Below are 25110 nucleotides of genomic sequence, written 5' to 3'. Positions count from 1 at the left end.
ATAGTGAAATAGCTAAGGTTTTCTGCTGGTGTTCTGGTTTAGGGTGTGGATTCTGCTGAGGATGCAGATGCTGAGCAGCAGCTGATTGCCTCGTATAAATATGAAGGAGCTACTACCAACATCCACCCTTACCTCTCTGCCATGGTCAACTACGCCCAGCCGGTCAAATTCCAGAGCTTTGACATTGCAGAAGGTACAATTTAATACTAATTTAAAGCCAGTGTACACTGGTTTCTCAGTATATAAAATGTGTATTGATCTAAAAGCACAGAGTGAGCATTTTGCCTTGTCATATTCAGTATATTAGGTTTACAGATAAGCTCCTAAACTTGAACAAGATGTTGTTAAAAGAAGAGATGGTGCAACACAGTTGTAAACCTGCCCCTGTCCCAGCATTAACATTTACATTTAAAGCATTTAGCAAACACTCTTATCCAGAGCGACTCACAAAAATGCTTAGTGTTCCAAAAGAATGTGTATCCTGCACATTTTTGGAACAGGTTGCTGGTATCACATTAAAAATGGGCAAATGTTTTAAAAAATAATCATTTTTCTCAGTGTCAAAATTAGAAATATTATCTAAATTCAATTAAATATAGGGTTTAAATGATTTTCACATTATTGCATTTTACGTTTATTTAAATTTTGCCCAGTGTCACTGGAAATGGCCAATGTACCTCTATGACATTGTACTGAGAACCAGTGTTTTACACTACACCAATATACGAAATACTGGCAGGCTGAAAGAAACTGTTAATTCTGTCCTGATTCAGAAGTTTTATTACTGAGCAGAAGTGTTTCAGTACAAACATACCCCTGATAAACACATTTAATCCCCAGAGGGCTTTAGAAACTGAATGCGCTGTAAGACATTATCTTTTTCAAGGTGATTGACATAAATATATTGCTAACTTTGAATGGTTCTATATCAGACCAGTTGTCACATAAGCTTAAATTAATTCCATTAAGCTACAGTCAAACAGAAGACAACTGTGGAAAATCTCTCAAGAGACAAAAGTCTGCTTCATTCAGCCTGTGCAATTTCAGAGCACACTTTTCAGAGCTCACACAGACAATGGTTGAATAAAAGTATAAAATGAGTGGACAGTGACTTAGTGATGTAAGTGTGGTAGCATTGTAAACATAAAACACTTGATCTTGACATGTTTCTGTGAATTTATTTATTTATTTTCAGAAAAAAATATCCATCACAACATGTCATCCTTCAATGAATCTGTTGGCTTGGGCTACCTGAAGACCAACGCCATTGAATTTGTAAAGTATCCTTTTGCATGGCTGAAAGCAACCAATACTATATCCAGACATTTTTTTAATTATACAGTTCACCACCAGGTGTTTCCAAGAGCTGTGAGTTAAGAACTAACGGCTGCCTGAAGAACAATTATTAATTCAAGACAACATTTGTTCATGTCCAGTCACAGGGGACTTTTAACAGTGAATAACTTATACTCCCCCACCATGTGGACAGTGGTTTAATCAAGCCATACATTCAGTTGAATCTGTTTGTTGCATGAAGTATGAATATGAAATGTCTACGAAGAGGGAGAACTCAGTGAAAAGAGTACCATTTAAATAAATCATTCACTACTCTTTGGCACAGAAACCTTTGGATGGAAAAATAATTTCAGAAGTTACATTAGGAAGAGTTCATGCCAAACTATTCTGGACCATTACTAATCCTCCATTTATCATGAAACTTTCGCACGGTCTGAAGGGCAGCTGGAGTTTCTAAATGTTGACCAAAAAAAAGGAAAAATATCAAAATGGCAATGACGCAATATTAGTATGTATTTTAATAATACATCAGTAGTCCTGAAGGGATATTTGTATGTGTGTTTATTTATTTATGAAAAAATGTTATAAATAGCATAACTTTGTCCAGGAAAATATATAATATAATACAAAAATATGAAGTCTATATTATAATTTTTGACCAACGAGTCACTTTTCCAAACTTGTGCAGGCTACAGAATTTGAAAAATGTTTGTGCCTAGTTTTTGTCCAAGTGGTGGCACTGTTGCGTAGTGAAGGTGTACATGCATTAATTCTTAATTCAATTATCCGCAATGAAATAAGAGAGTAGAAACAAATTGGGGATATATTGCACGCCTTTCTTTGTCATCACAGCCATTTCAGTCCTCCAAGTCCTTTCCCCTGTGAGGAAAGTCAAAGAAGCCATTTTGTTCCCACTTTTAAAACCTTTGCTCTTTTTAAAACTGACTTTTATAGCTCTGTCATAGCTGCCAGTCTTTCTCTTGGGAATATAGCAAGGACCCCTGCTGTTGTGAGTTATAAATAACTGCATTGCCCATTTGCATGCTCCTCCCTGTGTGCCTTTTCCTCATCGGCCAACGCACAGCTACAACAAGCGGCAGATGAGCCGAATCTACCCCAAAGGAGGCCGTGTGGACTCCAGTAATTACATGCCTCAGATCTTCTGGAACGCTGGCTGCCAGATGGTGTCTCTGAACTTCCAGACCCCAGGTATAGCTCTGCCCCTGGGCACTGCCAGAGCCACGGCAACCCTAGCACTAAGAACACATGAAATGTCCATATACATGTTTCGGACACAGAATGAAGAACATAATTTACAGACATTTTGATACTTGAGAATGGTGACCAGTAGGTGTGCATCAAATTGTGCACAGAAAACTACAGTTTTACGAGACACACGCTCTAAATTTGTACTGGAAATGAGGCCATTGCCTATTGACAAGTTACCATGGAAACAGCCCTCATCAAAAAATCTACTATTTATTTGCTGATTTATTTTTGTACAAACCATAGAAGTTCCCCTCATGTGAACACGAGTATACCTTAGTACCTCATTGATTTGATCTAACATTGAAAATGTGCATAGAAATGCAGCACAGGTAAAAACTTTGTGGTATTTATGTTTAAAAGTTCAAATACTAATCACAGTATCAGTAGAAGTAGTAGTAAATGTTTAATTACTATCATCTGCTAAGGAGTCTGGACAAGTAATCCTTTTCAGATAGTTCATAGTTCAGATTCAGGATTATGATTCAGAATTGTAAAAAAAATTTAAAAAACACTAAACACACAAATGTAGACAGTAGACAATACATATTAATGAAAATTTATTGAAGATTAAATTAGCCCTTTATCAGGTATAGGCATGTGTTGAAACATCACTTTTTTATGTAACTGTATCCCTTATGATCTATGTTAAATGTTTTTTTGTCATTGGAAATCTCTTTATTCTGTCAAATATCATCATCACAGCACTAACATTCTACACTGAAAGCTTCCATTAATATGAAGATAGTGGTTTAAATAGACTGTACTTTATGAGCCTAAATAAACAATTGGCCCATCAAAAGGCCACACACACACACACATGTACTCATACCCAAATAAGTGTTTAACAGATGCCACTCAGCTCAGAACATATGGCTCCTGTGAAGCTATAAAGTGAAAAAGTGAAACAGGAGAAATGAAGTTTTGTTTATTGGTGCAGAAACAAAGATCAATCTGTAAACTTCAGAGAGCAGGAAGACTCATTTACATGATCACAATTGTACTCTAGGTATGATCATAGTGTTACATGGTACTGGATTGTGCAATGATCTTAAATGATAAATGAGCACTCTGTTAGCAAAGTAGGAACTACAATAACTACTGAATGATTGGAGAGACGCTTCCAAATTCTGCCCCTGAACACAATGGACAGCCCTAGAATCTACAGAGGCCTGGTGTGCTGTTAGGTTGCTCATCTCTATATCACTTTTAGGCAGTGAGGCAAAGTTGTTTTTCAACACTTGAAATCTGAATACTCTGGTATAATCCAGAAGTGTATTAGTATGGTACATATGCTGATCACAAGCAAACTGGTTTTGACAAAATCCTAATTACACTGCTTACATTGATGTTATACTTCCAGCAATACAAATTACTACTAATAAAAATTGACTATATTTATCTTTATTACAAATGGAAATATTGTTGCCCAAAGCAAAGATTTGTTATGTAAAGGTCACCATTCTTACTGTAAAATATTTCCTTATGTACATAGAACCACATTGATAAAGTGTCCGGTTCTTTTCCTGCTCATGTAATACATGGCTCTGTTTATGAAAATGCTTCCTGTCTTAACTTTTGTTTAATTAAGTTTCTTATCACTTCGGTTTTGAGCAGCATTCTGTGGTATAGTATTCACAGTATAAAACACTGTTTGTGCTTAACACTTACCGAAACCTGCCATGTTTTCATATCAGAGCACATGAAGATGGAGAAGAGTAATGGCTGTTAGGGAGTCACTGGAGTGCAGTTTTCTCAGGCACAGAGTACATTTGTTCTGATGGTATTGCTAAAAGAAATATGTTTAAGTCATGTTCTTAATATATATCAAAAGTCACGCTGAGCATTCCTGTAAATTTCAGTCAGATACAGGCTTTGTGCTCTGTTTGCTTTTGTTTTATTTTGATATATAATGCATTAAATATGACTACAATTTTTTTATATGATGTATATTTATATTCATTTTTTAAAGAAACAAATACATTTTGGAATCTACTGAGTCTTTACTACAAGCTGAATACATTATTTAAGGGGCAGGGGAAAGGGTGAACTTGCTGGAAATAGAGAGTGTGTGGTGGAAATATGTGGAAATGATGGAAAGATGGCTGGAAATAAAGATACTAAACTTGTACATGATAAACATAGTGTAATATATTATATATAAAATCAAAATTATAAAACATTTATATAAATTGAGCAAAATAAACCACAAAATAAGACTCTTTAGTGCTACTATTGGCTAGTGCACCTATATGGCAACCTACTATATATGGCAGTACTACGTTTAGCTTTGTAAAAACATAGCCAGTAATTAATGACACAGTTTATGTTCATTTGAATGTTGCAAAACAGCTGCTCTGAACTAAGTGCATTTAACTAGATTTAGATTTCCTGTAATGCATGAGATGATAGTCCAGCTATTCGTGTTGGTGCTATACTGAAGGAGCTCTGGAGATGTTTTTGTTGGAGATTTGTAAAGACATTTAAGATTCATTTCAGATATCAGTTTGATAGTTGACAATGGACACTGTTCTGTTGGACAGTGTTGGCTCTGGGGCTGTGGGTTCAAACCACACCTTGGGTCTATTAGGTGTGCTCCCCCATACCTGCATGGGTTTCCTCCCATAGTAAAATACGCACATTGGTGGGTAGATTGGCCTTGTAATAGTGTCCATAGATGTGAGTTACTTGCTATGATCTTTGAGATTAGCAAAATATAAAATACTTCTCATGCTATTAAAAACACTGCATATTCCTACTGGATGTCAGTTTCAACAAACCTAAATTTACTGAGGGATTTACAGGTTGAATGACACAAAAAATTTTACTTGTCTAGTCTGATTTTGCAGATTTTCACTGGATTATATTTAGAGATCCCAGTAATCACTTAAATTACAGTACCCCTTCAAAAACTAATCCATCTCAAACAGTCCTTAAACTTAGCAAAATAAAGCTTATTAAGGCTCTGTCATCTCTCTCTGTATCTGCAGACTTGGCCATGCAGCTGAACCAGGGGAAGTTTGAGTATAACGGAGCGTGTGGGTGAGTGTGGGAGATTCGTCATAGCAAAACTCATCAATTAAAGTGTGTCACATCTCATTAGACATAGCCAGGGGCAGCCCATACCCACAATCTACATTAGCGCAAATGAGCACTCACTAAATATCAGCCCTCACACACACATACACACGGCTGTCCTCTGCATGGAGATCACCCATCTAAAGTCTCTGCCTGAGGGAATACATTTTCTGAGGATTACAGCCCCCTGTGATTTACACTCTCTTTAGTTCTTTGGGCCTAAGTTTGCTCTGTACTGTAGAAGTGCAGAGGAGTGCAAGCCCATCGTTAGGAAGCAGGAGCTGTCAGATTGAATGCTCTGTTTGTGGGAGTGTGTGATACTTTGTTTGAGAATCTGCACCTTTTTTTAATGGGAAAAATATTAGGTCATTAATCTTCTGAACAATTAATCAGAAAAATAATTAACACCTGCCTTAAAGGCATAGATCAGCGTGACACCACTGCAGACGTTAGGTTTGAATTTAATTCTTAACAGCTTTCAAGAAAGTCCTTATTAAAAAGATCGAATATTATTCATGTTAGATTCCAAATTGCTGTCCACCTGTACTAAATAATGGACATTAGCATTCAGAAAGACAGACGTTTGCATTTGTCGTTTTTCGCTAAAACATTTGAAGTAATAATAAATAATAATAAAGCCTGTAATATTAATTATGGGAAGCAGAATAGGGATAATTATTATCTACATGATTTTGTAAATGAATGGTCTTAGAGTCTCTTGAGAAAATAAACATGAATATGGCACTTTTGAGTGTTTGTAATTGTAGAATTAAAAGGAACGTCTCTCAGTACTGTTCAAATGAAGCTAAGTCCATATGTTTAAAAATGTTCAAAAAGACAAAGGTTTTCATGGAGCGTCCTAACGTTTTCACAAGACCGTAATAAAATAAATAGATAGCTGTGTGTCCTGCTGCAGCTGGTGTGAGACAGTAAACTGTTTCTTCTCTGTGCATGGTTTGTAGGTACCTGCTGAAACCAGACTTCATGCGGCGATCTGACCGAATGTTTGACCCCTTTTCTGAGACGCCAGTAGACGGGGTCATTGCTGCCACCTGTAGTGTGCAGGTTAGAGCATTTGATAGTTGGACATTGTATTTCTGCAGTCGGTTGCTTAATATTTTAGCAAACATGAGTGTTCAGTGGCATCCACAATCTCTAATAGGACAATCTACCTCATCATCTGTAACTGGTGACTGTAACAACCATTATTCTGTCATATTTACAGTAACAGTGACATTTCTAGACACCCCAGCATGATTGCATGTTTTCATACTTTTAAATGTAATAATTTTACATTTTAATCTAAAGGTTTGTGCTTAACTGCCTGAAATAGTATTTAATATTTAGTTTTAAATGAAGAAAGGTTCAGCAGTGTCACTTTAAAAAGTCCAGTTGCTTTTTTATATATAGATACTCACATGTTCAAACTTTCTGTATATCTGCCTATCTCAGGTGTTCTCAGGTCAGTTTTTATCAGATAAGAAGATTGGCACTTATGTGGAAGTGGACATGTATGGCCTTCCCACTGATACCATCCGCAAAGAGTTCCGCACCCGCATGGTGATGAACAACGGCCTGAATCCAGCCTACAACGAGGAACCATTCGTCTTCAGAAAGGTGGGGGCCTTTACTTTCATCACACCGAGACAGTTTTACTGAAATTCAATTAGGTTTGTCATTCAAAAAAGCAATACTTGCTATGTAAAATGTAAAGGACATTTTGTCATTGCACTTAACAATCGGGTATTAATTGTCTATTGTACTACAGTTAGCTCCGACCCTGCAATGTTCCAGGAATGCCAGTATTTCAAGATAAATAGACGAAATATGCAACAACATTAGCATTTACAAGACCTAATTTTGGACAGAGGAAAGGGTTATAGCACAGTGGAACCGTTATCCACTTCTTTATTTGAAAACAAAGGAGAATGGCAAGGACCAGCACCAGACAAGGTGCATACTTTATTTTCACCCACTGCTCTCATAGTCCTGTTACTTGTTTCTAATTGGTTTCTGACATGTTATGTCTATAAATGTCAGTTACAGTATGCTGTAGTCATAATTACAAACTGAATTTATAGTGATTCTATATGGTATTAAAGCTGTAAAATCAAATAAAGAAACCACAGTGTTTCAAAAAAGTCCAAACCTCCGCATCACTGAATGTTTGAAATGACTTTAGTCATAAGCAGCAGAAAATGCAACCAACTCCTGAGACTGAACTATTGAGACTTATGAAAATAACGCAGGCTGTCATACAGAGGGGTGATTCATCTTATGTGTGGAATCCTTTTAAAAAGATTGCTGGATGAAATAAGGAGATACAAATGAGGGAGAGAAGAAAACACTCACAGAGAGGTAACTAAAAAGGAGAAGTAACAGAAGAGGAGAAAGAGAGAGAGCATGTTTAAAAGAAGTGTGTAAGTGCTAGATGGAGGCAGCAGAACCTTTTTTAAAAGGAGTAATAAAGGAAGATGATGAGAAATAAAAGTAAAGGTCATGGAGTTGGAGCCAATGAGCAAAATGAAGCAGATGAATGTGACGCTGCTATTATCAGAGGCAGAACACTGTAGGAGAGAACAAAACCAAACAAAGGACAGCAGAATGAAGATCAGGAACAGAGAAAAGGAAAATGAAATAATAGAAGAATGAGAGAGAGAGAGCTACATGTCACAAACGTTTTATGAGATTGTTTTGAGTTCACTCTAAATATTCAGAATTTTTAAAATATTTTTATGGCATTGTCTTATTCCACTGGAATATAACATAGTTTGTTTCTACACAACAATGCCTAAATGCTTATATGGCCTACATAGTCTTACAAAGTGTTTTACATTTGTCTCAGAATGATATTGATTACAATTATTGTGAAATTGTATCATTTATTTAAAACCATTCTGAATAACTCTCACTACCTTACTGTAGTGTTTGGCTCATTCACTGGCTGTTTCAATGGCCGGGAGAAAGAGAGAAAGAACAGGGCTATTATGCTGAGGTTAGCAGAATGGTAGAGCCTCTCAGCCATGACACTGAAACTCCAGCACAGGCCATAAATCACAGCTGCCGCAGTGCTGCCTGCTCTGGGTACACACACACACACACACACACATTAACTGCTGTTAACCCCCCCCACACACACACACACATACATATCTATAGAAGCATACTGCGATGATGTGAGCACCCAGACCCACTTTACACACACAAAGCTGACATATCTGCTATAACCACATCACTTACACACACACACACACACAAAACCAAAATCATTATCTCTACTATTGTTCCCCTATTACACTCCCTCAGTCTTCACTGCTGCTAGCACACACACAAATATGTTAAAACAAACTATGCATCAGACAGCAAAATTTCCTGTTTCTTCTAACACTTACTGTATACTATAAACATGTAAACATACATTCCCAAATCCTGTATAGCCGTGGAATTCCTAATGATGTAGCATTGATGTTTCTTTTGTATATTTGTATAATGTTATTTGTATAATTTAGAGCCCACTCCCTACAGTATTCCAAAGCAATGAATATTGCTCAGGTATCAGGAGTATTCAGACAGCCATTAAAGCCGTTAACTCGAATGCAGCTGTAACCACCTCATTCACATAGTCTCACACACCTCTCTGTGCTGGCATTACCTAGTGATAACTACAAAATAAAGCAGTAGAAAAATCCATACACATACAGCACAACAACACAGATACAGACCAGAGAAATTAAATAAAAAGAACACTCTAAACAAATGCTCTGTAAATCTCTCTCTCTCACACACACACACACACACACACACACACACCTTCACACCTCCCTGGTTTATATACACTCATCAGATTTACTGCAGTATGCACATTTTTTTAAAGAACATTGCTCAGGTAAATTACCTTTTCACGCTCTGCACATTTTCTAGATTTCTTATTTTTCTATTGCTCTTTGTCTTTCCGTCTCATTACTCTTCACAGTTCTGATCTTATCTGCTGTTCTGTAGCGGTGTGTAACTGCAGAGTCAAGTTCACTTGTGTATGTCCTTGCATACAGGTTATGAAGTGGAAAGTACATTGAGCAGTGCATGCTCAGATATGGATCACATCTATGATCCTGTAACTGTTACTGATCAAACTGAAGGAATCATTTGTTCATTCATTCATTCATTATCTGTAACCGCTTATCCAATTCAGGGTCGCGGTGGGTCCAGAGCCTACCTGGAATCATTGGGCGCAAGCCGGGAATACACCCTGGAGGGGGCGCCAGTCCTTCACAGGGCAACACAGACACACACACACATTCACTCACACCTACGGACACATTTGAGTCGCCAATCCACCTACCCACCTGTGTTTTTTTGACTGTGGGAGGAAACCGGAGCACCCGGAGGAAACCCACGCAGACACGGGGAGAACACACCAACTCCTCACAGAGGAATAATTTGTGAAAAATCTATTTGACATGGTTTTCCTTTTTCTTCCTCTTCTGTTTGCTTTTTTTAGCCTGGTGCTCTAAGGTATTGTTAAAAAGTAATTCATTTTATAAATACTGACTAGCCTTGTGCAAGCTCTACACCAAAACTTTCAGACATTCTTTTTGCCAGGCGGGTTTCTGTAGCATAGGTGGCAACACCACTGCGCTGCATGCAACTGCGCTGCATTTTCAATTATGAAATCTTAAGTAACTGATTACATTCCAACTTCTTAATTTACTCTGCTTATGGCTAAATATTTCTTTGCTCCAAAACAACTGTTAGCTAACAATGTAAAATTTGCCCAAATAATAATATCCTCTTCAAGCAAAGATGTGTAACAAAAATGTAACAGACTGTATTGCCAGCTGTGATTACATTCTCAAGTCAATGTGTGAAATGGAATCCACAAGATCCCATTGTGAATCAACCTCTAATTATTTTCATTTTCCAGGATAATATCCTTGCCATTCCTGGGAACATAGAACCTATGAAGTGCCAGTCTGTGGTTAACCATATGCATTACTATGATCCAAACACACGACATAAATTTCTTGGTTGATCAGTTACATTTGGGGAAAGATGTAGCAATGTAACTTAGATTTTACAGCAAACTATTAATTGAAGGTTTCCCAGTAAAGTAATACCTTGACTTACGAGTTTAATTCATTCTGTGACCGAGCTCATAACTCAATTTGCTCGAATATCAAATAAAATGTCCTCATTGAAATAAATTTAAATTCTGTTAATCCGTTCCAGCCCCCAAAAAACACACCACTTTTTTAAATAAGAAAAAGGTACTCTATAAATAACAAATAATTTATAAAAGAGAATTAATTAATTCATTATATGTAACCACTTTTCCTGTTCAGGGTCACGGTGGGTCCGGAGCATACCTGGAATCATTGAGCGCAAGCCAGGAAGACACCCTGGAGGGGGCGCCAGTCCTTCACAGGGCAACACACACACACACACACACACACACACACCCATATGGACACTTTTGAGTTGCCAGTCCACCTACCAACATGTGGGAGTAAACCCACATGGGAGGAAACCGGAGCATGCGTAGGAAACCCACACAGACATGGGGAGAACACACCAAACTCCTCACAGACAGTCACCTGGAGTGGGAGTTGAACCCACAACCTCCAGGTCCCTGGAGCTGTGTGACTGCGACACTACCTGCTGCACCACCGTGCCCCCCTATAAAAGAATGTAAAGAAATAAACTGGTTTTATTAAGTGTATTTACCTTGAAGATCAGATGATTGCTTGCACAGCGAATAACCAGGTGAATTAAATGCTCGATGGGCTACCTAGTGGCAGGTGACGTAAACTCGCTCGCTCGTAAATCAGATCTTGGCTTGCATCATAAAGCAAAAACACACGGAGTGATGGCTCATATTTCTGAAAATTTGTAAGTTGATTCACTCGTAAGTCAAGGTTTCACTGTATATAAAAATGCATTCAGACTGAATAACAATACATTACATTTATATTGCGCTTTTCAAAGATGCTTACAAGTTACAGGAACGAATTTTAAAAGATGAGAAAAAGTTTGACTGCTGGATTTGTGAAGGAAGAGTTCCAGAACCAGGGAACGGACTTTACACAGAGCCTAGTCTCCTAAGCTGCAAAGATTAGATAGTCGGCCAGTGGTGAAAGATCTACAGGTGCGGGTGGGTCTTTAGGGCTAAAGAAGGTCTGAGAGGTAGGAAGGGGCAAGTTTATATAAGGCTTTGTACGTGAGCAACAGGATAAAGCATTGTGGCTTGCCTGCAGCTACTTCTCTATATAGCTAGAAATTTCCAAAGCCTGTCGGACAGAAGGATTAGGGTTGCAATCTTTGTGGCAGTATCCATGGTTGTAGTGTAAGTTATGCTGCTGCATTTGTTGCTGGTGCCACATGACTTGTGCAGTTTAATGCCAAGCTAAGCTTGTGTCTCTTTAGTGCCATTTTATACTGACTGATACAGGTCAACACCTTTCACTCCACTGATGGAAGCCCTTACAGGAGATTGGACTTGATGGTTCTGCATCCCTGCAGTTCTCAAGTGAAAGAATGCACAGTGACAATGTGTAGATACTGCAACCTTCCTGTTATGTGGAGGAATAAATACATAATCAATCAAAGGCTTATTTAACAGTTATTATGAGTTTAAGGGTATTACGAATTTGTCTCCTTTCACTCCAGTAAAAGGCCCTACGCTTCTGCCCTTTAGCCCAAACGTTCAACGAATCACTAGTAGTTACCTGTGCAGTGTGGATTAGATTACAGCCCTTTTCTTATTTTATAATCCTAGGTCATCCTTCCAGACTTGGCAGTCCTGAGGATTGCTGTGTATGATGACAATAACAAGCTAATTGGTCAAAGGATCCTGCCACTGGACGGCCTGCAGGCAGGCTACAGACACATTTCCCTCAGGAACGAAGGCAACAAGCCCCTTTCTCTCCCCACCATTTTCTGCAACATTGTCCTCAAGACCTATGTACCTGATGGCTTTGGCGGTTAGTATGCAGTCTCTCACACATGCGTGCACACCCACACATAACTCTGAAAGGACTCAGAAACAAGTCACTAATAGCCTTGTCTGAAGTTACATTTTAAAAATGTAAGGCCATGGTAAGTATTCATTTCAAATTTACCTAGCAGTACATTTATACATATTTTTTACTTTTCCTTTTTGAAGAACTTTTTGTGACTTCTCTATTCCATCAGTAAACACAGATTCACTGACAGGTTCAGGAATGCCAAACTGTAAAAAGGCATTTTCAGTGCAAACCTATAAAAGACTATAAATTACTTTTATTAAACACCTTCAAAATTTTAATAAGTATAAAATTTAAAAAAAAGGGCACACACATTTTGTACTGTCTACTTGGAGCTAAATCAGTCCTACACTGCCTCATGCCTCTTTTAATTGCCGTTTTGGTCTTAACTTCATGTGGCATGTTGTGTGGGCTTGTGTTAAAGGTGCTATTGAAGAGCTGAATAAAACCTAAAAGTGACTGCGTCCACCCACTCCCCAACCCCAAACACACACACACACTCACACACTGGACACAAACTGTAACACAGCAGGCTGCATGAAGCTGAGTCAGAGACCTTTAGAACAGCATTTTTAAATCCCCATATTTGATTTTAACATAGGTAACTGTCTTGGCTTACAGCTATTTGAATAACTTTGAATAAACGTCTCGCTCCAGATTGAAATAAAGATTTTAGTCTTAATTTCAAAGACCAGCTCTGGCACTGAAGCTTCTGTAGTCCCCAGTTCTCTGCTGTATTCATAGAGCATCTCTGCACTTTGGCCATGTCCCAGATTTGTCCAGATGATGTGTATGTATGTGGGTAAGCCACTGGCCTCTGCTGACTCCCACTAACTCTCTGGTGCACTTTTGTTCTTAAAGCACCTATTATGAGATTTGTTCCCGTAACGTACAAACTGACTGGAGGTTCAAATTCATCTGGAATAAAAAATCTCCTCGAATCCGTAAAGCTCTGCTAAACCAAAAATACACAGAGGAATGACTTTACCTAATTTAGAAATTCTACTATTGGTCAGCCAATATTAAAACTTTACTCTATTGGTTAACAAACACCTCAGACACAAACGCTCCATCCTGGTTTCTTATTGAGATCCAAAGCTGTGCTCCCTCATCTTTGTAATCTCTGCTTTGTTCTCCATTACCACTAACTCCACCATACCACTGTCAGAATGTCGTGCTGGTTAAAAACTGCCAAAACTTTGGTCAGAGTTCAGGAAATGTTTTGGCTTGTATTGTATGCCTATATCAGCACCAATAACATCCAATTACCTTTTTCCTGCTGCACAAGGAGATTACTCTTTTCAAAGGTAGATAAATTTGGGCACCACAAGTTTAAAAACACTCTACAAAGATAAGACATTCATGTCATTCGAACAAGTTTAAAGTGAGTTTCAATTAAAACCATCAGACTTTTTAGGTGCCTTCAACTACTATCATTTTGTTCAATTCCCAGCCCCACCAACATGTACCACTTTGGATATTATCTTAGATATTAATCCCAGGAATCTGGGGGTGAACTCAAATCTGTATTCTATAATATCTCAAAGAAGTACCTCCAGTATTAATATAATGAAAAATGTTTGGGAAAATGACTTAGATTTGACACTATCGGATGAAATATGAGACAGTATACTTTCTCAAATACACTCCTCCTCAGTCAGTACTAGACATAGTGTGCTACAATTTAAGGTGGAACACTGCAACCATTTAACAAAACCTATTTGTGACCACTGTAAACAAACAAATCCAACACTGTTTCATATGTTTTGGTCACATATCTGTGCACTGGACATCAATTCTTGAAGGTTTTTCAGAGATTGTTAATGTTCACATAGAGCCTCCACCTCTTATTGTCTTATTGGGTGTTGCTTCAGAATATCCATACACTAACCTATGCATCACTTATAGCAAGGCACTTCTTCCTCCCCTCTTATGATGCATTATCTTACATTAGAGCATAACACAGCTAATGCAATGTTCTAAAAATGTTTTTCTTTCTTTCTTTTTTATTTTTTTATTAATTTGTTTATTTTCATATTTTATAATCTAATATAAAATATGTTTCATTTTTCCTGTTTCTTTTTGTTATTTTCTTTTACTTAGATGTTAAAACCATGTTCATATTATGACCAATTGCTGTTAAACTCTGTTAAACGCTGTCAAAACATACCTTGGAAAAGAAAAAAAAACAGAAATTCAACAAAATTCCATGTTTGGATATTATTTCCAAGCAAATTCCCATAATGCTTTTAAACTGTTTTAGAACTAACTCTACACCTTTTATTTAATTTGAAACGCATGGATCTGCGAACATGCAGTTCCTCCACACCTTTGACTCCACCTGCCCCACCGCTGCTCCCCCGCAGCTTGCAGCGCTGCTCCACAAGACGACGGGATTAGTTTCTTAAGTTTATGTCGAAATAAACCCTAGCTGTATTAATCCTCCATGGATTACACTGAATCCAGTATCTTTGGGACACTGTTCTTTCAGAGGAAAAATCCTCAGCCCTGGTGCTGTCACTTACAAAACATGTCATTTTACACAGGCTGTATTCATGTACTTGCCTGTCTTATTTGCTGAATGTAAATTGGCCACTGAGGGCTGTAAACTAAAATTCTTAATAAAACTCAGAGAAAAAGCTTAAAGAACCAGGTGCTCAATGGAGACCAGGCTGGTGTAACTTTTAATTTTCATGTTTAGTAGGCTATAATGTTTCACTGCTAAGCCAAACATTGAAATGCTGTTATTACTCTGTGTAATGCAGTGCATATTATTTCACTGTAAACAATATTTGTTTAGTTGTAGGTTTTATTTAACTACAGATTTAATCGATTTGTATTTTGTGTTGTATTTTAGACTTCAAACTGATGTTTGAAACTCTGATTATTTTTAAAATAAAATCCTTTAAAAAAACAAAAAAACAAAAGTGATATGAGCTGTGTTCAGCCTGTACCCCTATTGCCCTTTGTTCCTTTGGCAGAGCCTGATGGATGTTCATAATCTAACCTTTCAGAGGTTATAATAACATGCATGAATATGTGGGTTTCATTAGCATCGGCTGAATGAATAGTGAGTCCATTGCTACTGTGTGTTGTGAGGGGGCTGTTGAGTGTGGGTGTACGGCTGTGGTCATTGTATCTCAGCTGTCCCCATTGTGTTGTTGCTCAGTCCATAGCACTGGTCTGTATCTAGCTCACACAACCTAATGAAGACCACAGGTTATTCATGAAGGTACTCTGTAAGGAAAGAAGGAATAGTCCCAATACACCCTTGTTTTATTTATTCTAATCTCATGCATTTATGCACTTCTTTCTGTATTTGCATTTTGTATTTAAAAAGATACTATTTGTTATTTTCTCAACAATTAAATACATTTCACCTACAAGTAATTGTTTGTTGGTTTGTTGTAATTTCTTGTACTCTACTGGTGTCAGTGCTCATTTTGTGATCTCTCTGATTGTCCCTTTTCCAGCAATCGTGGATGCTCTTTCTGACCCAAAGAAATTCCTCTCCATAGCTGAAAAGAGGGCAGATCAAATGAGAGCGCTTGGTATTGAAACTGTAAGCTTATTTACAAGACTAATCCCTGCCTTTATTTGTGAAGATGCTTTCCATTCAGTGAATGCCCATCCTGTGCTATAAAAATGTGTTCCCTTGCTGTAGAGTGACATTGCAGATGTGCCAAATGAAAACTCCAAGAACGACAAGAAGGGCAAAATGAATCAGGTGAAGGCCAATGTGACTCCTCAGACCAGCTCTGAGATGGCCCAGACCTCTACTGCCACTCAGAACAACAGCAGTGAAACCAAGAAAGGTGAGTCAAATGAGTATAGCTTTATTACTGACAAAAACAACAGCCCCTCAGTGGATACATAGCCACACACTATAACCCAGACACCCCTTCTAGTTAGTGAAGTTACTTGATGCTAATTTACTCACAGAGCCATTGAGTGGTTCATAGCATTTGTAATCTCTTTAATGAAGCATTTCTGACAGAATGAGACATTTTGGAGTTGCAGCTCATGATTTTTGCCAAGGTCATCATGCCCAGTGCCCAGCATTGGTTTGAATAAAGGCCCCAAAGAACACAATTTTTTTTAAATAATGCGTCTACACAAAGCCTTCATTACAAAGGTGGTGCTTGTTTAACAACAAAGAAGGGACAAACTAGCGATTGTTATGATTAATTTCAAAAGAAATTCTGAATGGGCAGGTCTCTGCAAACATTTGGACATATGTGAGTAAACATATGCCTCTTATGTTAAATTGTCTTAACAAAGTCACTGACTACATTTTTACCTTCCCACTGAAATATTGTCATGCATATAGTATTTTTAATTCTACTCCAGCCAATTGATAATCACATAATAATAAACACCTTTTTGGAATGCTTCTTTTTTACAGTGTTGAAAATATGGCAAATATAAAACAATACAAAAAGGATCAGATTTTTTTACAGCACTGTGTTATCACATTATTCCATGATGTCTGATTGGCATTCCATATTTTATATCCAATCTTCAGATTCTTCACTGGTCAACCAGGTGACGATTGAGGACCTGAAACAGATGAAAGTAAGTATTGCCTTTTTGATTTTTCATTAATGTTCATTGCTTATTGTGATTAGGTGATGGTACCATTACATTATTGATTAATGAATCAGCTGTAAATTCATGAAGGTCTCATTAACCCCTGTCCTCCTTCCACAGTTATATGTTAAACTGATAAAGAAGCAGCAGAAAGAGCTGAATGCTTTGAAGAAAAGACATGCAAAGGTTAGTATTCTTTAAGATGCATTTTCTAAGTTTAAGGCTAAATTCTTTTTGTCCTTCTCTCTACATGACGACTGAATCTTGGTAAGTACATCCTGTCATCTGATGTTATCAAAGGCCATTTTGCCCATCTTTGATCCAGGGCCCAACAGCAGACGCTCATTAGAATTGCTAATATGGTTGTTTTGCTCAGTGAAGTTCACCTTCTTTATGGTATTAGAACACACTTTCTGTTTCCTTCTCTGTGTAGAAGATTGTGTGTGTCTTATAATAAGTGTTTCTTTAGTAGTTCAAGCTGAACATCTTGATTTCAGGAACACAACGCCATGCAGAAATCCCATTGCACACAAGTGGACAAGATGGTGGCTCAGCATGACAAAGAAAAATTTACACTGGAGAAGCTGCTAGAGAAAGCAATCAAGAAGAGGGGGTAAATAAACTGCTTAAGGAAGGATGTTTACCTGTCAAATAAGTGCATTATGCATTTGGTAACTTCTTTATCACTGGTTTTCTTGAACGCAGAGAAAACAACTGTTCTGATTTAAAAAAGGAGACTGCAATAAAAGTGGAGAACCTCTCGTCAGACCACAAAGCAAAGGTAGACTGCCCCACAACTTGTTGATATATGTGCTGACCATGGATCAAGATGGTAGAGTACTTAGAAGCAGTTGATCCAGGGTGTAGATCACTGGTTCACATATTGAATTGAATGTCAAAAAAGAAACAATATTGAGTGATTACAAATGCCAGCTCAGTACCTCTTTTTGGAAGGTTTTTATAAGAATACTTGTATCAAAATGATTATTGCAAATTAACAGAACTAAATGGTCATCATGAAAAAAAATGGTATTTGTCCAGGTGAAGGATATTGTAGCCCAGCACACGAAGGAGTGGTCTGAGATGCTTAACTCTCACAGCACAGAGGAGCAGGAAATGAAGGACGCCCATGTGATGCAGCAGTGTGATCATCTAAAGAAACTGCTGTCCAGTGTTCAAGAGCAACAGACCCTGCAGCTCAAACTTGTCCACGAACGGTGAGTGTGTGGGTATGTTGCAATTAAAGCTATTTTTACATTGGTTTTAGAAAACAAGCTTCAGTTGGCCTGATATGATTCTCCTTTTGAAATATTATCAATAGTTTCATAATCTCCTTACCACCTCTTACATGGAATTATCATTCACACTGACGATACTCTGAACTTCCTGGCAGCTTTATTTCCCATTCCTTTGTTGAACATTATGACTGCATGAATCCTTTTAACTGTGGGAGGATGCCTGCAGAGAAACATACTAAAGCTCTTACTGAAATCTGTTTTAAACCCCTGTGTCTTTGTTAATTATATTCCGCTAAACTCTAAGCTCTAGCCATATCTCTAGCACACTGCCAGCAGCACTACATATTTGCAGCAGTTTGGGAGCATCTCAAGGGATATAATGACCCTTGATTATATTAGCATCATTTACAAATTAAACTTGCTCAAGCACTAGAAATGATCTGAAGTGACTCGAGTTGTAAATTGAGTCGTGACTGTTGAGCCTCTCCTTTTGTTTGTTTGTTTATTTTTTTATTTTTTTATTTATATGGTAAACACCAAAACATGAGTTCAGCCAGATATGGAATTGAATGTTGAGTTTTCTTTCAACACTTTTACACAGACAAAGCAAAGAAATGAAGGCTAACCAGGCCAAGACATCCATGGAGAATAGCAAGGCCATCAGCCAGGACAAGAGCATCAAAAACAAGGCAGAAAGAGAGAGGTACATGGACACTTTCCAGACTCTTCTGTGTGATGTTTAACATGTCATTCAGTACTTTATTCATTTGCTTTACAGGACATATAATAGAATTCTTTTTCTTTTTTGTCCCGCCTACCACAACCCCACAGGAGGGTGCGAGAGTTGAACAGCAGTAACACGAAAAAGTTCCTTGAGGAACGAAAAAGGGTCAGTTTTATCTTCCTTCTTTAATAATCATAGATAATTCACAAAACAAAACATTCTTGGTAAGAAGTAGGTTTATTGGTAATAACACTGATGCTGAGCAGCACGGTGGCGTCACACAGCTCCAGGTTGTGGGTTCGATTCCCGCTCCGGGTGACTGTCTGTGAGGAGTTGATGTGTTCTACCTGTGTCCGCGTGGGTTTCCTCCGGGTGCTCCGGTTTCCTCCCACAGTCCAAAAACACACGTTGGTAGGTGGATTGGTGACTCCAAAGTGTCCGTAGGTGTGAGTGTGTGAGTGAATGTGTCTGTGTTGCCCTGTGTGCCCCCTCCAGGGTGTATTCCCCGCCTTGCGCCCAATGATTCCAGGTAGGCTCTGGACCCACCACGGCCCTGAATTGGATAAGTGGTTATAGATAATGAATGAATGAATGAACACTGATGCTGAGTACCCAAATGTAACAAATATAAAGAGTGACAATATAAGCTGAGAAAACAAACATTTAAAATATATATTTTGGGCTTTTGAATATACTCTCCATTAATTTATGAATTGTTTCTGACCCCGTAGTTGGCTATGAAGCACTCAAAAGAGCTGGAGCAGCTACAGAAATCCCAGCGTGAGCAGTTAGAGAAACTGGAGAAATTCAATGAACAGGTATGAACTATGACTTTTGTCTGATGATTTACAGATGCTATGAAATAGATTTGAAACCCTCCCATTGTTTCATTTCTTTTGGTTTCTGTTTGTCGCCCATGACTCACACATTGTACACGTATTCACTGAACCCATCTGTTTACATATGATTTGCTTTTTTTGCACAGCTTTTGAAATCACATCATGCAAACTCTCAGTGTCAAGGTAGGCTCACTCATTCCCCCATTCTTTTTCTTGTCTTTTCAGTCTTTGTTCTATACCCAAAACAGTTGATTACCTGTACAACTGGACAGACATTATTGCCTTATAACATTTTAATGTTTTATACTTTGCAGCAAAACTGTTAGATACAGAAAATGAGATTGGATTTTTTGTAAAAATGTTGATTTGGGTTATATTTATCAGGGTTGAATGCAGCTTCAACATGGCTGCTGCTTTGTGAAGATATTTCCAGTAAGACTCACTATTTCTATGAATAAACATAATGACTCTAAAAGTACTTAATCATTTTGGATCAGCGGTTTAGGAAGATTAAAGAGAAACAGCTAAACCAGGTCCTTCATTTTGTAAGTGAAAGAGCTCTGTAGTGTTATAAAACAGAACACTGGACTCTTAGATTCAGCCTCTGGAGTGTCAGCAGTCCTGTTAAACAGTGAGTCATTCACTACCCTGACTCATACAGCTTTACCAAGCAAATACCTAGGGAGAGTTTTCAGCACCTGCTTTTTAATAGGACAAAACTCCTCTGCATTGCCTACTATGCATGTGAAACATCACCTTGTGCTGATTCATTTTGTTTGAGGTGTCGTCAAATGTTAGTAGTGTTGGGAAGCTTGTATTAGACAATGTGTTTTCAACTTCAAACTCAGTACAGTTTAAAGATTTGACTGCTTACGTCCCAGTTGTTACCATTCTTATTGGGCTTGTCCCAGCAGAGATATTAAAATTGGACTCCTCTGGGGTCACCTGTGCTGGACAGCTTTACCCGAGCTGTTTTCTATAATTTAGTGTCCAATAACATGCAGGTCCAGTTTGGATTTGATGCAGGTTCAGTGGTCAAAACCCTGCAGGTCATTTCATAGCTTCAGTATCTTAATAAGCTTCCAGGAAAGAGATGCTAGCTTTTCCTTCTACATCAGACATTCACTAAAAACCACACAGCAAAAGTAATGTTCTGAACATCTATTTACACAGATCAACCATAACATTATGACCACCTGCTTGTTTCTACACTCACTGTCCATTCTCTCAGCTCCACTGACCAAATAGGAGCACTTTGTAGTTCTTCAACTAAAGAATGCAGTTCATTTAATGCTCTGCATACCTTTAGTTTCCTAGAACCCTGTTCTTCTATGGTCAGGACCACCATGGAGCAGGTATGATTTGGGTGGTGCCATTCTCAGCACTGCAGTGACATTGTTGTGGTGTTGTGTTTGTGTTGCACTGATACGAGTGGATCAGACACAGCAGTGCTGCTTGGATTTTTAAACATCTTAGTGTCATAGCTGAACTGAGATTAGTCCATCAACCAAAAATATCCAGTCAAAAGCATCCTGTGTCCACTGAAGAAGGACTAAAGGACAACCAACACAAACTGTGCAGCAATGTATGGGCTACTGTCTCTGACTTTACATCTACAAGGAGGACCAACAAGGTAGATGTGTCTGACAGAGTGGACAGTGAGTGGGCACTGTGTTTTTAAAAACTCAAGCAGCTCTGCTGTGTCTAATCCATTTGTACCAGCACAACTCACTTTAGTGCTGACAATCATCCACCACCCAAATCATACATGCTCTGTGGGGGTCCTGACCATGGAATAACTTGTAGAACTACTAAGTGCTCCTGTCTGGTCAGTGGAGCTGAGAGAATGGTGCATGAGTGTAGAAACAAAGACAAACACAGATGTTTGGAAGATGTTTATAAGCATGAGAGAAGACCATAGAGGGTCAAAGTGAATACCTAAAGGTGTGTGCCTATGTGAACCTTCCAGGCCAAGGACATGCAACAGATGGTGAAGCTGGAAGCGGAGATGGACCGCAGGCCAGCAACAGTGGTGTAACCACATCCCCCATCAACTAATAAACAGAAAGAAAGAGACAGAGTGACTCCTTCCTGTACGCCACCACACCCAGCTCTTCATTTGAACACCTGCAGTCAAATGTCCTGTTCATTCTGAACCACCAATGAATTCTATTGAATCCTGCAGAGCTCCATCAAGCATGGAACCAAAATTATTATTCCTCATAAGCCCTGCTTCCCCACTGCTTGCTGATCCTGGGCACCCTTGTTTTTTTTTGTTTTTTTTAAACCCAGTCCCTTTTTTTCAACACCTTCCCTATATCTGCACCACCCCTGATATGGACCTCCGTCTGTACCCTGCCCTCGCTGCTGACACAGAATTGTGGGACAGTGGTCATGCATCCTTCTGGAGTGGTCAACTCCAAGATGGGCAGCCACATCTGGCACCGTTATTCTGCCGCAGCCTCTGTCATCGTTTCGTTCGTGGATCTGCCGAAAGTACCACAGGCCACTTCCATGATCAGATCCTCTCCAGATCCCCCTGCCATGGTGGCCCACGATGGACGGAACCCAAAGTGTTCTTTGTAAACCTTTTAACTTCTGTCTCAATGGTACTAGTTTATAGTAGCAGCACCAGGCACATAGAGGTATACCTGAAAAAAAGAAGATTTTTAGTTTGTTTTATGTGAGCACAACTTTGTGAACGAATCGCTACACAAGAAGTTGAGTCAAATATCCTGAGCACTTTATACATGGTAGGCCGTCAAAGGATTATTTTGGAATCGTAGCAATGTACTTGGTTTTTCCCCTGTGGTAAGAATGTACAGCTGAATGTCTGAACACTGTATCGAGGATCGTGAAGGTCTGGTGAGAGTGAAACCAAACAAAGTAGTCAATGTAGTTCTTACACTGTTGTTCTGTTTTTTCCAAACAAAATACATTTTCTTTTCCTTCTGCTTATTTTTTTAAGGACATAGATTTAACAAATGAACTGTTTTACCTTATTTTTTTATTTTAATTCATCATCAGGTAAAGCTTTTTGGTTTCAGCAGTTCCTTTATGAAATGGCACTTTTTATGTGTTTTTTTTTGCCAATATTTAATGACACTGTACTGTACCTGCTGCTACACAGTTTTTCCTTCCGCGTGTTAACATCGTTAGATCAGCAGCAATGTTGACATTCCATGAGGGACCCCAAACTAAAAAACCCTCAGACAAGTGTGAGATTAGACTGTGTCAGGTGTCCCAGCACTGTTGGAAATTCATTTATTCATTCATTGTCTGTAACCACTTATCCAGTTCAGGGTCGCGGTGGGTCCAGAGCCTACCCAGATTCACTGGGCGCAAGGCAGGAATACACCCTGGAGGGGGCGCCAGTCCTTCACAGGGCAACACATGCACTCACACTTTCACTCACACACTCACACCTACGGACACTTTTGAGTCACCAATCCACCTACCAATCAGCACACCAGACTCCTCACAGACAGTTACCTGGAGCCTCACCGAACTCAGAGCCTCCAGGTCCCTGTTGGAATTTCTCTCCATGAAATTCACTCACTTCTTCTCATTGAATGCTTTTAATCAACAATCAGAAAATGTTCCCTTTAAACCCACCTACCAGTTACAGGGATTTGACACAATCATTGAAATGAATGCAGTGAAGGTTGAGGGTTTAGAAGAAGAGGTGCTTTATTTTGGACTTGGGGTTCATTTTGAACTTGGGGTTCATTTGTTGTCCAGAAATCTTTTTATTTTATTTTTTTGCTTGAAGAACATGAGGCAGTAAAACAGGCAGCTTCTCCTGTGGGTTTTAAAACAGACACCGCACCATTTGTTTTCATTTTATTTTGATTTCTAGCCTGTTACACTGACATACAACGCCACTTTGTTTTCCTCTTACTAAATGATGTCTCCTGTTGAAATCTACTTGCTAGTAAATAGAGAGTATATTGTATATACTGGAATGTACGTAGTTAATTTAACCAAAAGGTTGAACGGTATGCTTATTCTACAAGGGCTCTGGGACAGTGTGTACATGTTGGTAATGGGATTGCCACTTATCAACCACTAACTTATTTTCTTTCCCCTGTGGGTTTTTTGGTTTTGTTTTGTTTTGTTTTGTTTTGTTTTTATGTCTTCATTCCTCGCCATAACTGGTCCCTGTCGTATTATACTTTCACTACATATCTACAATGAAATAATAAGCAAAGTGCTTTTTAACTTAAATTCATTGCTTACAAATGTGCCACTCAGTGTCTGGTAGGACGTTTAAATTATTTTACAAATGAAAAATGCCAAAATAAGGGTTTATTTATATACAGATATATATATAAATATATAAATATTTAAATATACAAATATTATAAAATTTAGCGTGTAGTTTAAGACTATATTTCTTTGTTTAGAGGCTTTTTGCACTAGCTGAATGTTGCGCGACTTTCATGTAGATCTTTTTGCTATAGTTTGCAAAAAAAAAGGCAGATTATTTTTGCAGAACAATGTTGCTTTTTTGTTTGTTTGTTTGTTTGTTTTGTTTTTTTCTGAGCTATCTGCAGCTAGTTGGTGGAGCATTCTGTGAGTGTTTTTGTATTTATATTGTATTTGTCAAACTTCTAGCAATGAAAAATGCTAATAAATACTCTTGTTATCCTGCTACTTTAATACCGTTTTATAGTACGTGTACCAATAAACTATCCAGGTGTTAAATGAACCCCCCTGTTGTGACAGCCTGGTCATCTGTGTTGCGTAACCTCGCAGCGGTAAATTGCATATTCTGTTCATAAGAGGCAGATGTTACAATGAAAGATTCATGTCATTATGTTTTGCAAAGCAAGTAGTTGTAATATTTTAAGCATGAATTTAAACAACGCCTTCTACATTATGCATTTGTGCTCCATGAGTTTGGGGACGTTGCCACAATCTACATTCAAGTGAAGGTCATTATATTATTTTTACTTCTAACTTTAGTCTCCAGTAGAGGAAAAAAAAGGCCCAAAAACTCATGTATTGAATGTCAGTGAAGCTTCTTACTACAACAGGCCTCTACCAGCATAAAATCT

At 38.3% G+C, this 25110-nt stretch overlaps 1 protein-coding gene across 2 annotated transcripts in view; it reads left to right on the top strand.

Annotated features, from left to right (window-relative positions):
* The window catches only part of LOC136702302 (1-phosphatidylinositol 4,5-bisphosphate phosphodiesterase beta-4-like), a 95007-nt gene extending 70264 nt beyond the window's left edge, over nt 1-24743 (top strand). For both annotated transcript variants that reach the window (XM_066677306.1, XM_066677307.1), the window contains 19 exons: nt 43-193; nt 1196-1280; nt 2381-2505; nt 5553-5604; nt 6603-6705; nt 7093-7257; nt 12413-12617; nt 16133-16221; nt 16324-16474; nt 17185-17234; nt 17370-17435; nt 17747-17862; nt 17955-18030; nt 18291-18466; nt 19089-19190; nt 19319-19376; nt 19943-20029; nt 20197-20233; nt 22020-24743. In XM_066677306.1, the coding sequence (XP_066533403.1) occupies nt 43-193; nt 1196-1280; nt 2381-2505; nt 5553-5604; nt 6603-6705; nt 7093-7257; nt 12413-12617; nt 16133-16221; nt 16324-16474; nt 17185-17234; nt 17370-17435; nt 17747-17862; nt 17955-18030; nt 18291-18466; nt 19089-19190; nt 19319-19376; nt 19943-20029; nt 20197-20233; nt 22020-22108 (1983 nt within the window). In that variant the 3' untranslated portion in view covers nt 22109-24743. The remainder of the gene's footprint in view (nt 1-42; nt 194-1195; nt 1281-2380; nt 2506-5552; nt 5605-6602; nt 6706-7092; nt 7258-12412; nt 12618-16132; nt 16222-16323; nt 16475-17184; nt 17235-17369; nt 17436-17746; nt 17863-17954; nt 18031-18290; nt 18467-19088; nt 19191-19318; nt 19377-19942; nt 20030-20196; nt 20234-22019) is intronic.
* The last annotated feature ends 367 nt before the right edge of the window (nt 24744-25110 follow it).

Source organism: Hoplias malabaricus, chromosome 7 (assembly GCF_029633855.1).
Source record: "Hoplias malabaricus isolate fHopMal1 chromosome 7, fHopMal1.hap1, whole genome shotgun sequence".
Taxonomy (NCBI): Eukaryota; Metazoa; Chordata; class Actinopteri; order Characiformes; family Erythrinidae; genus Hoplias; species Hoplias malabaricus.
Note: the sequence above shows the minus strand (reverse complement) of the source record. Positions and strands in the feature narration are given on the sequence as shown.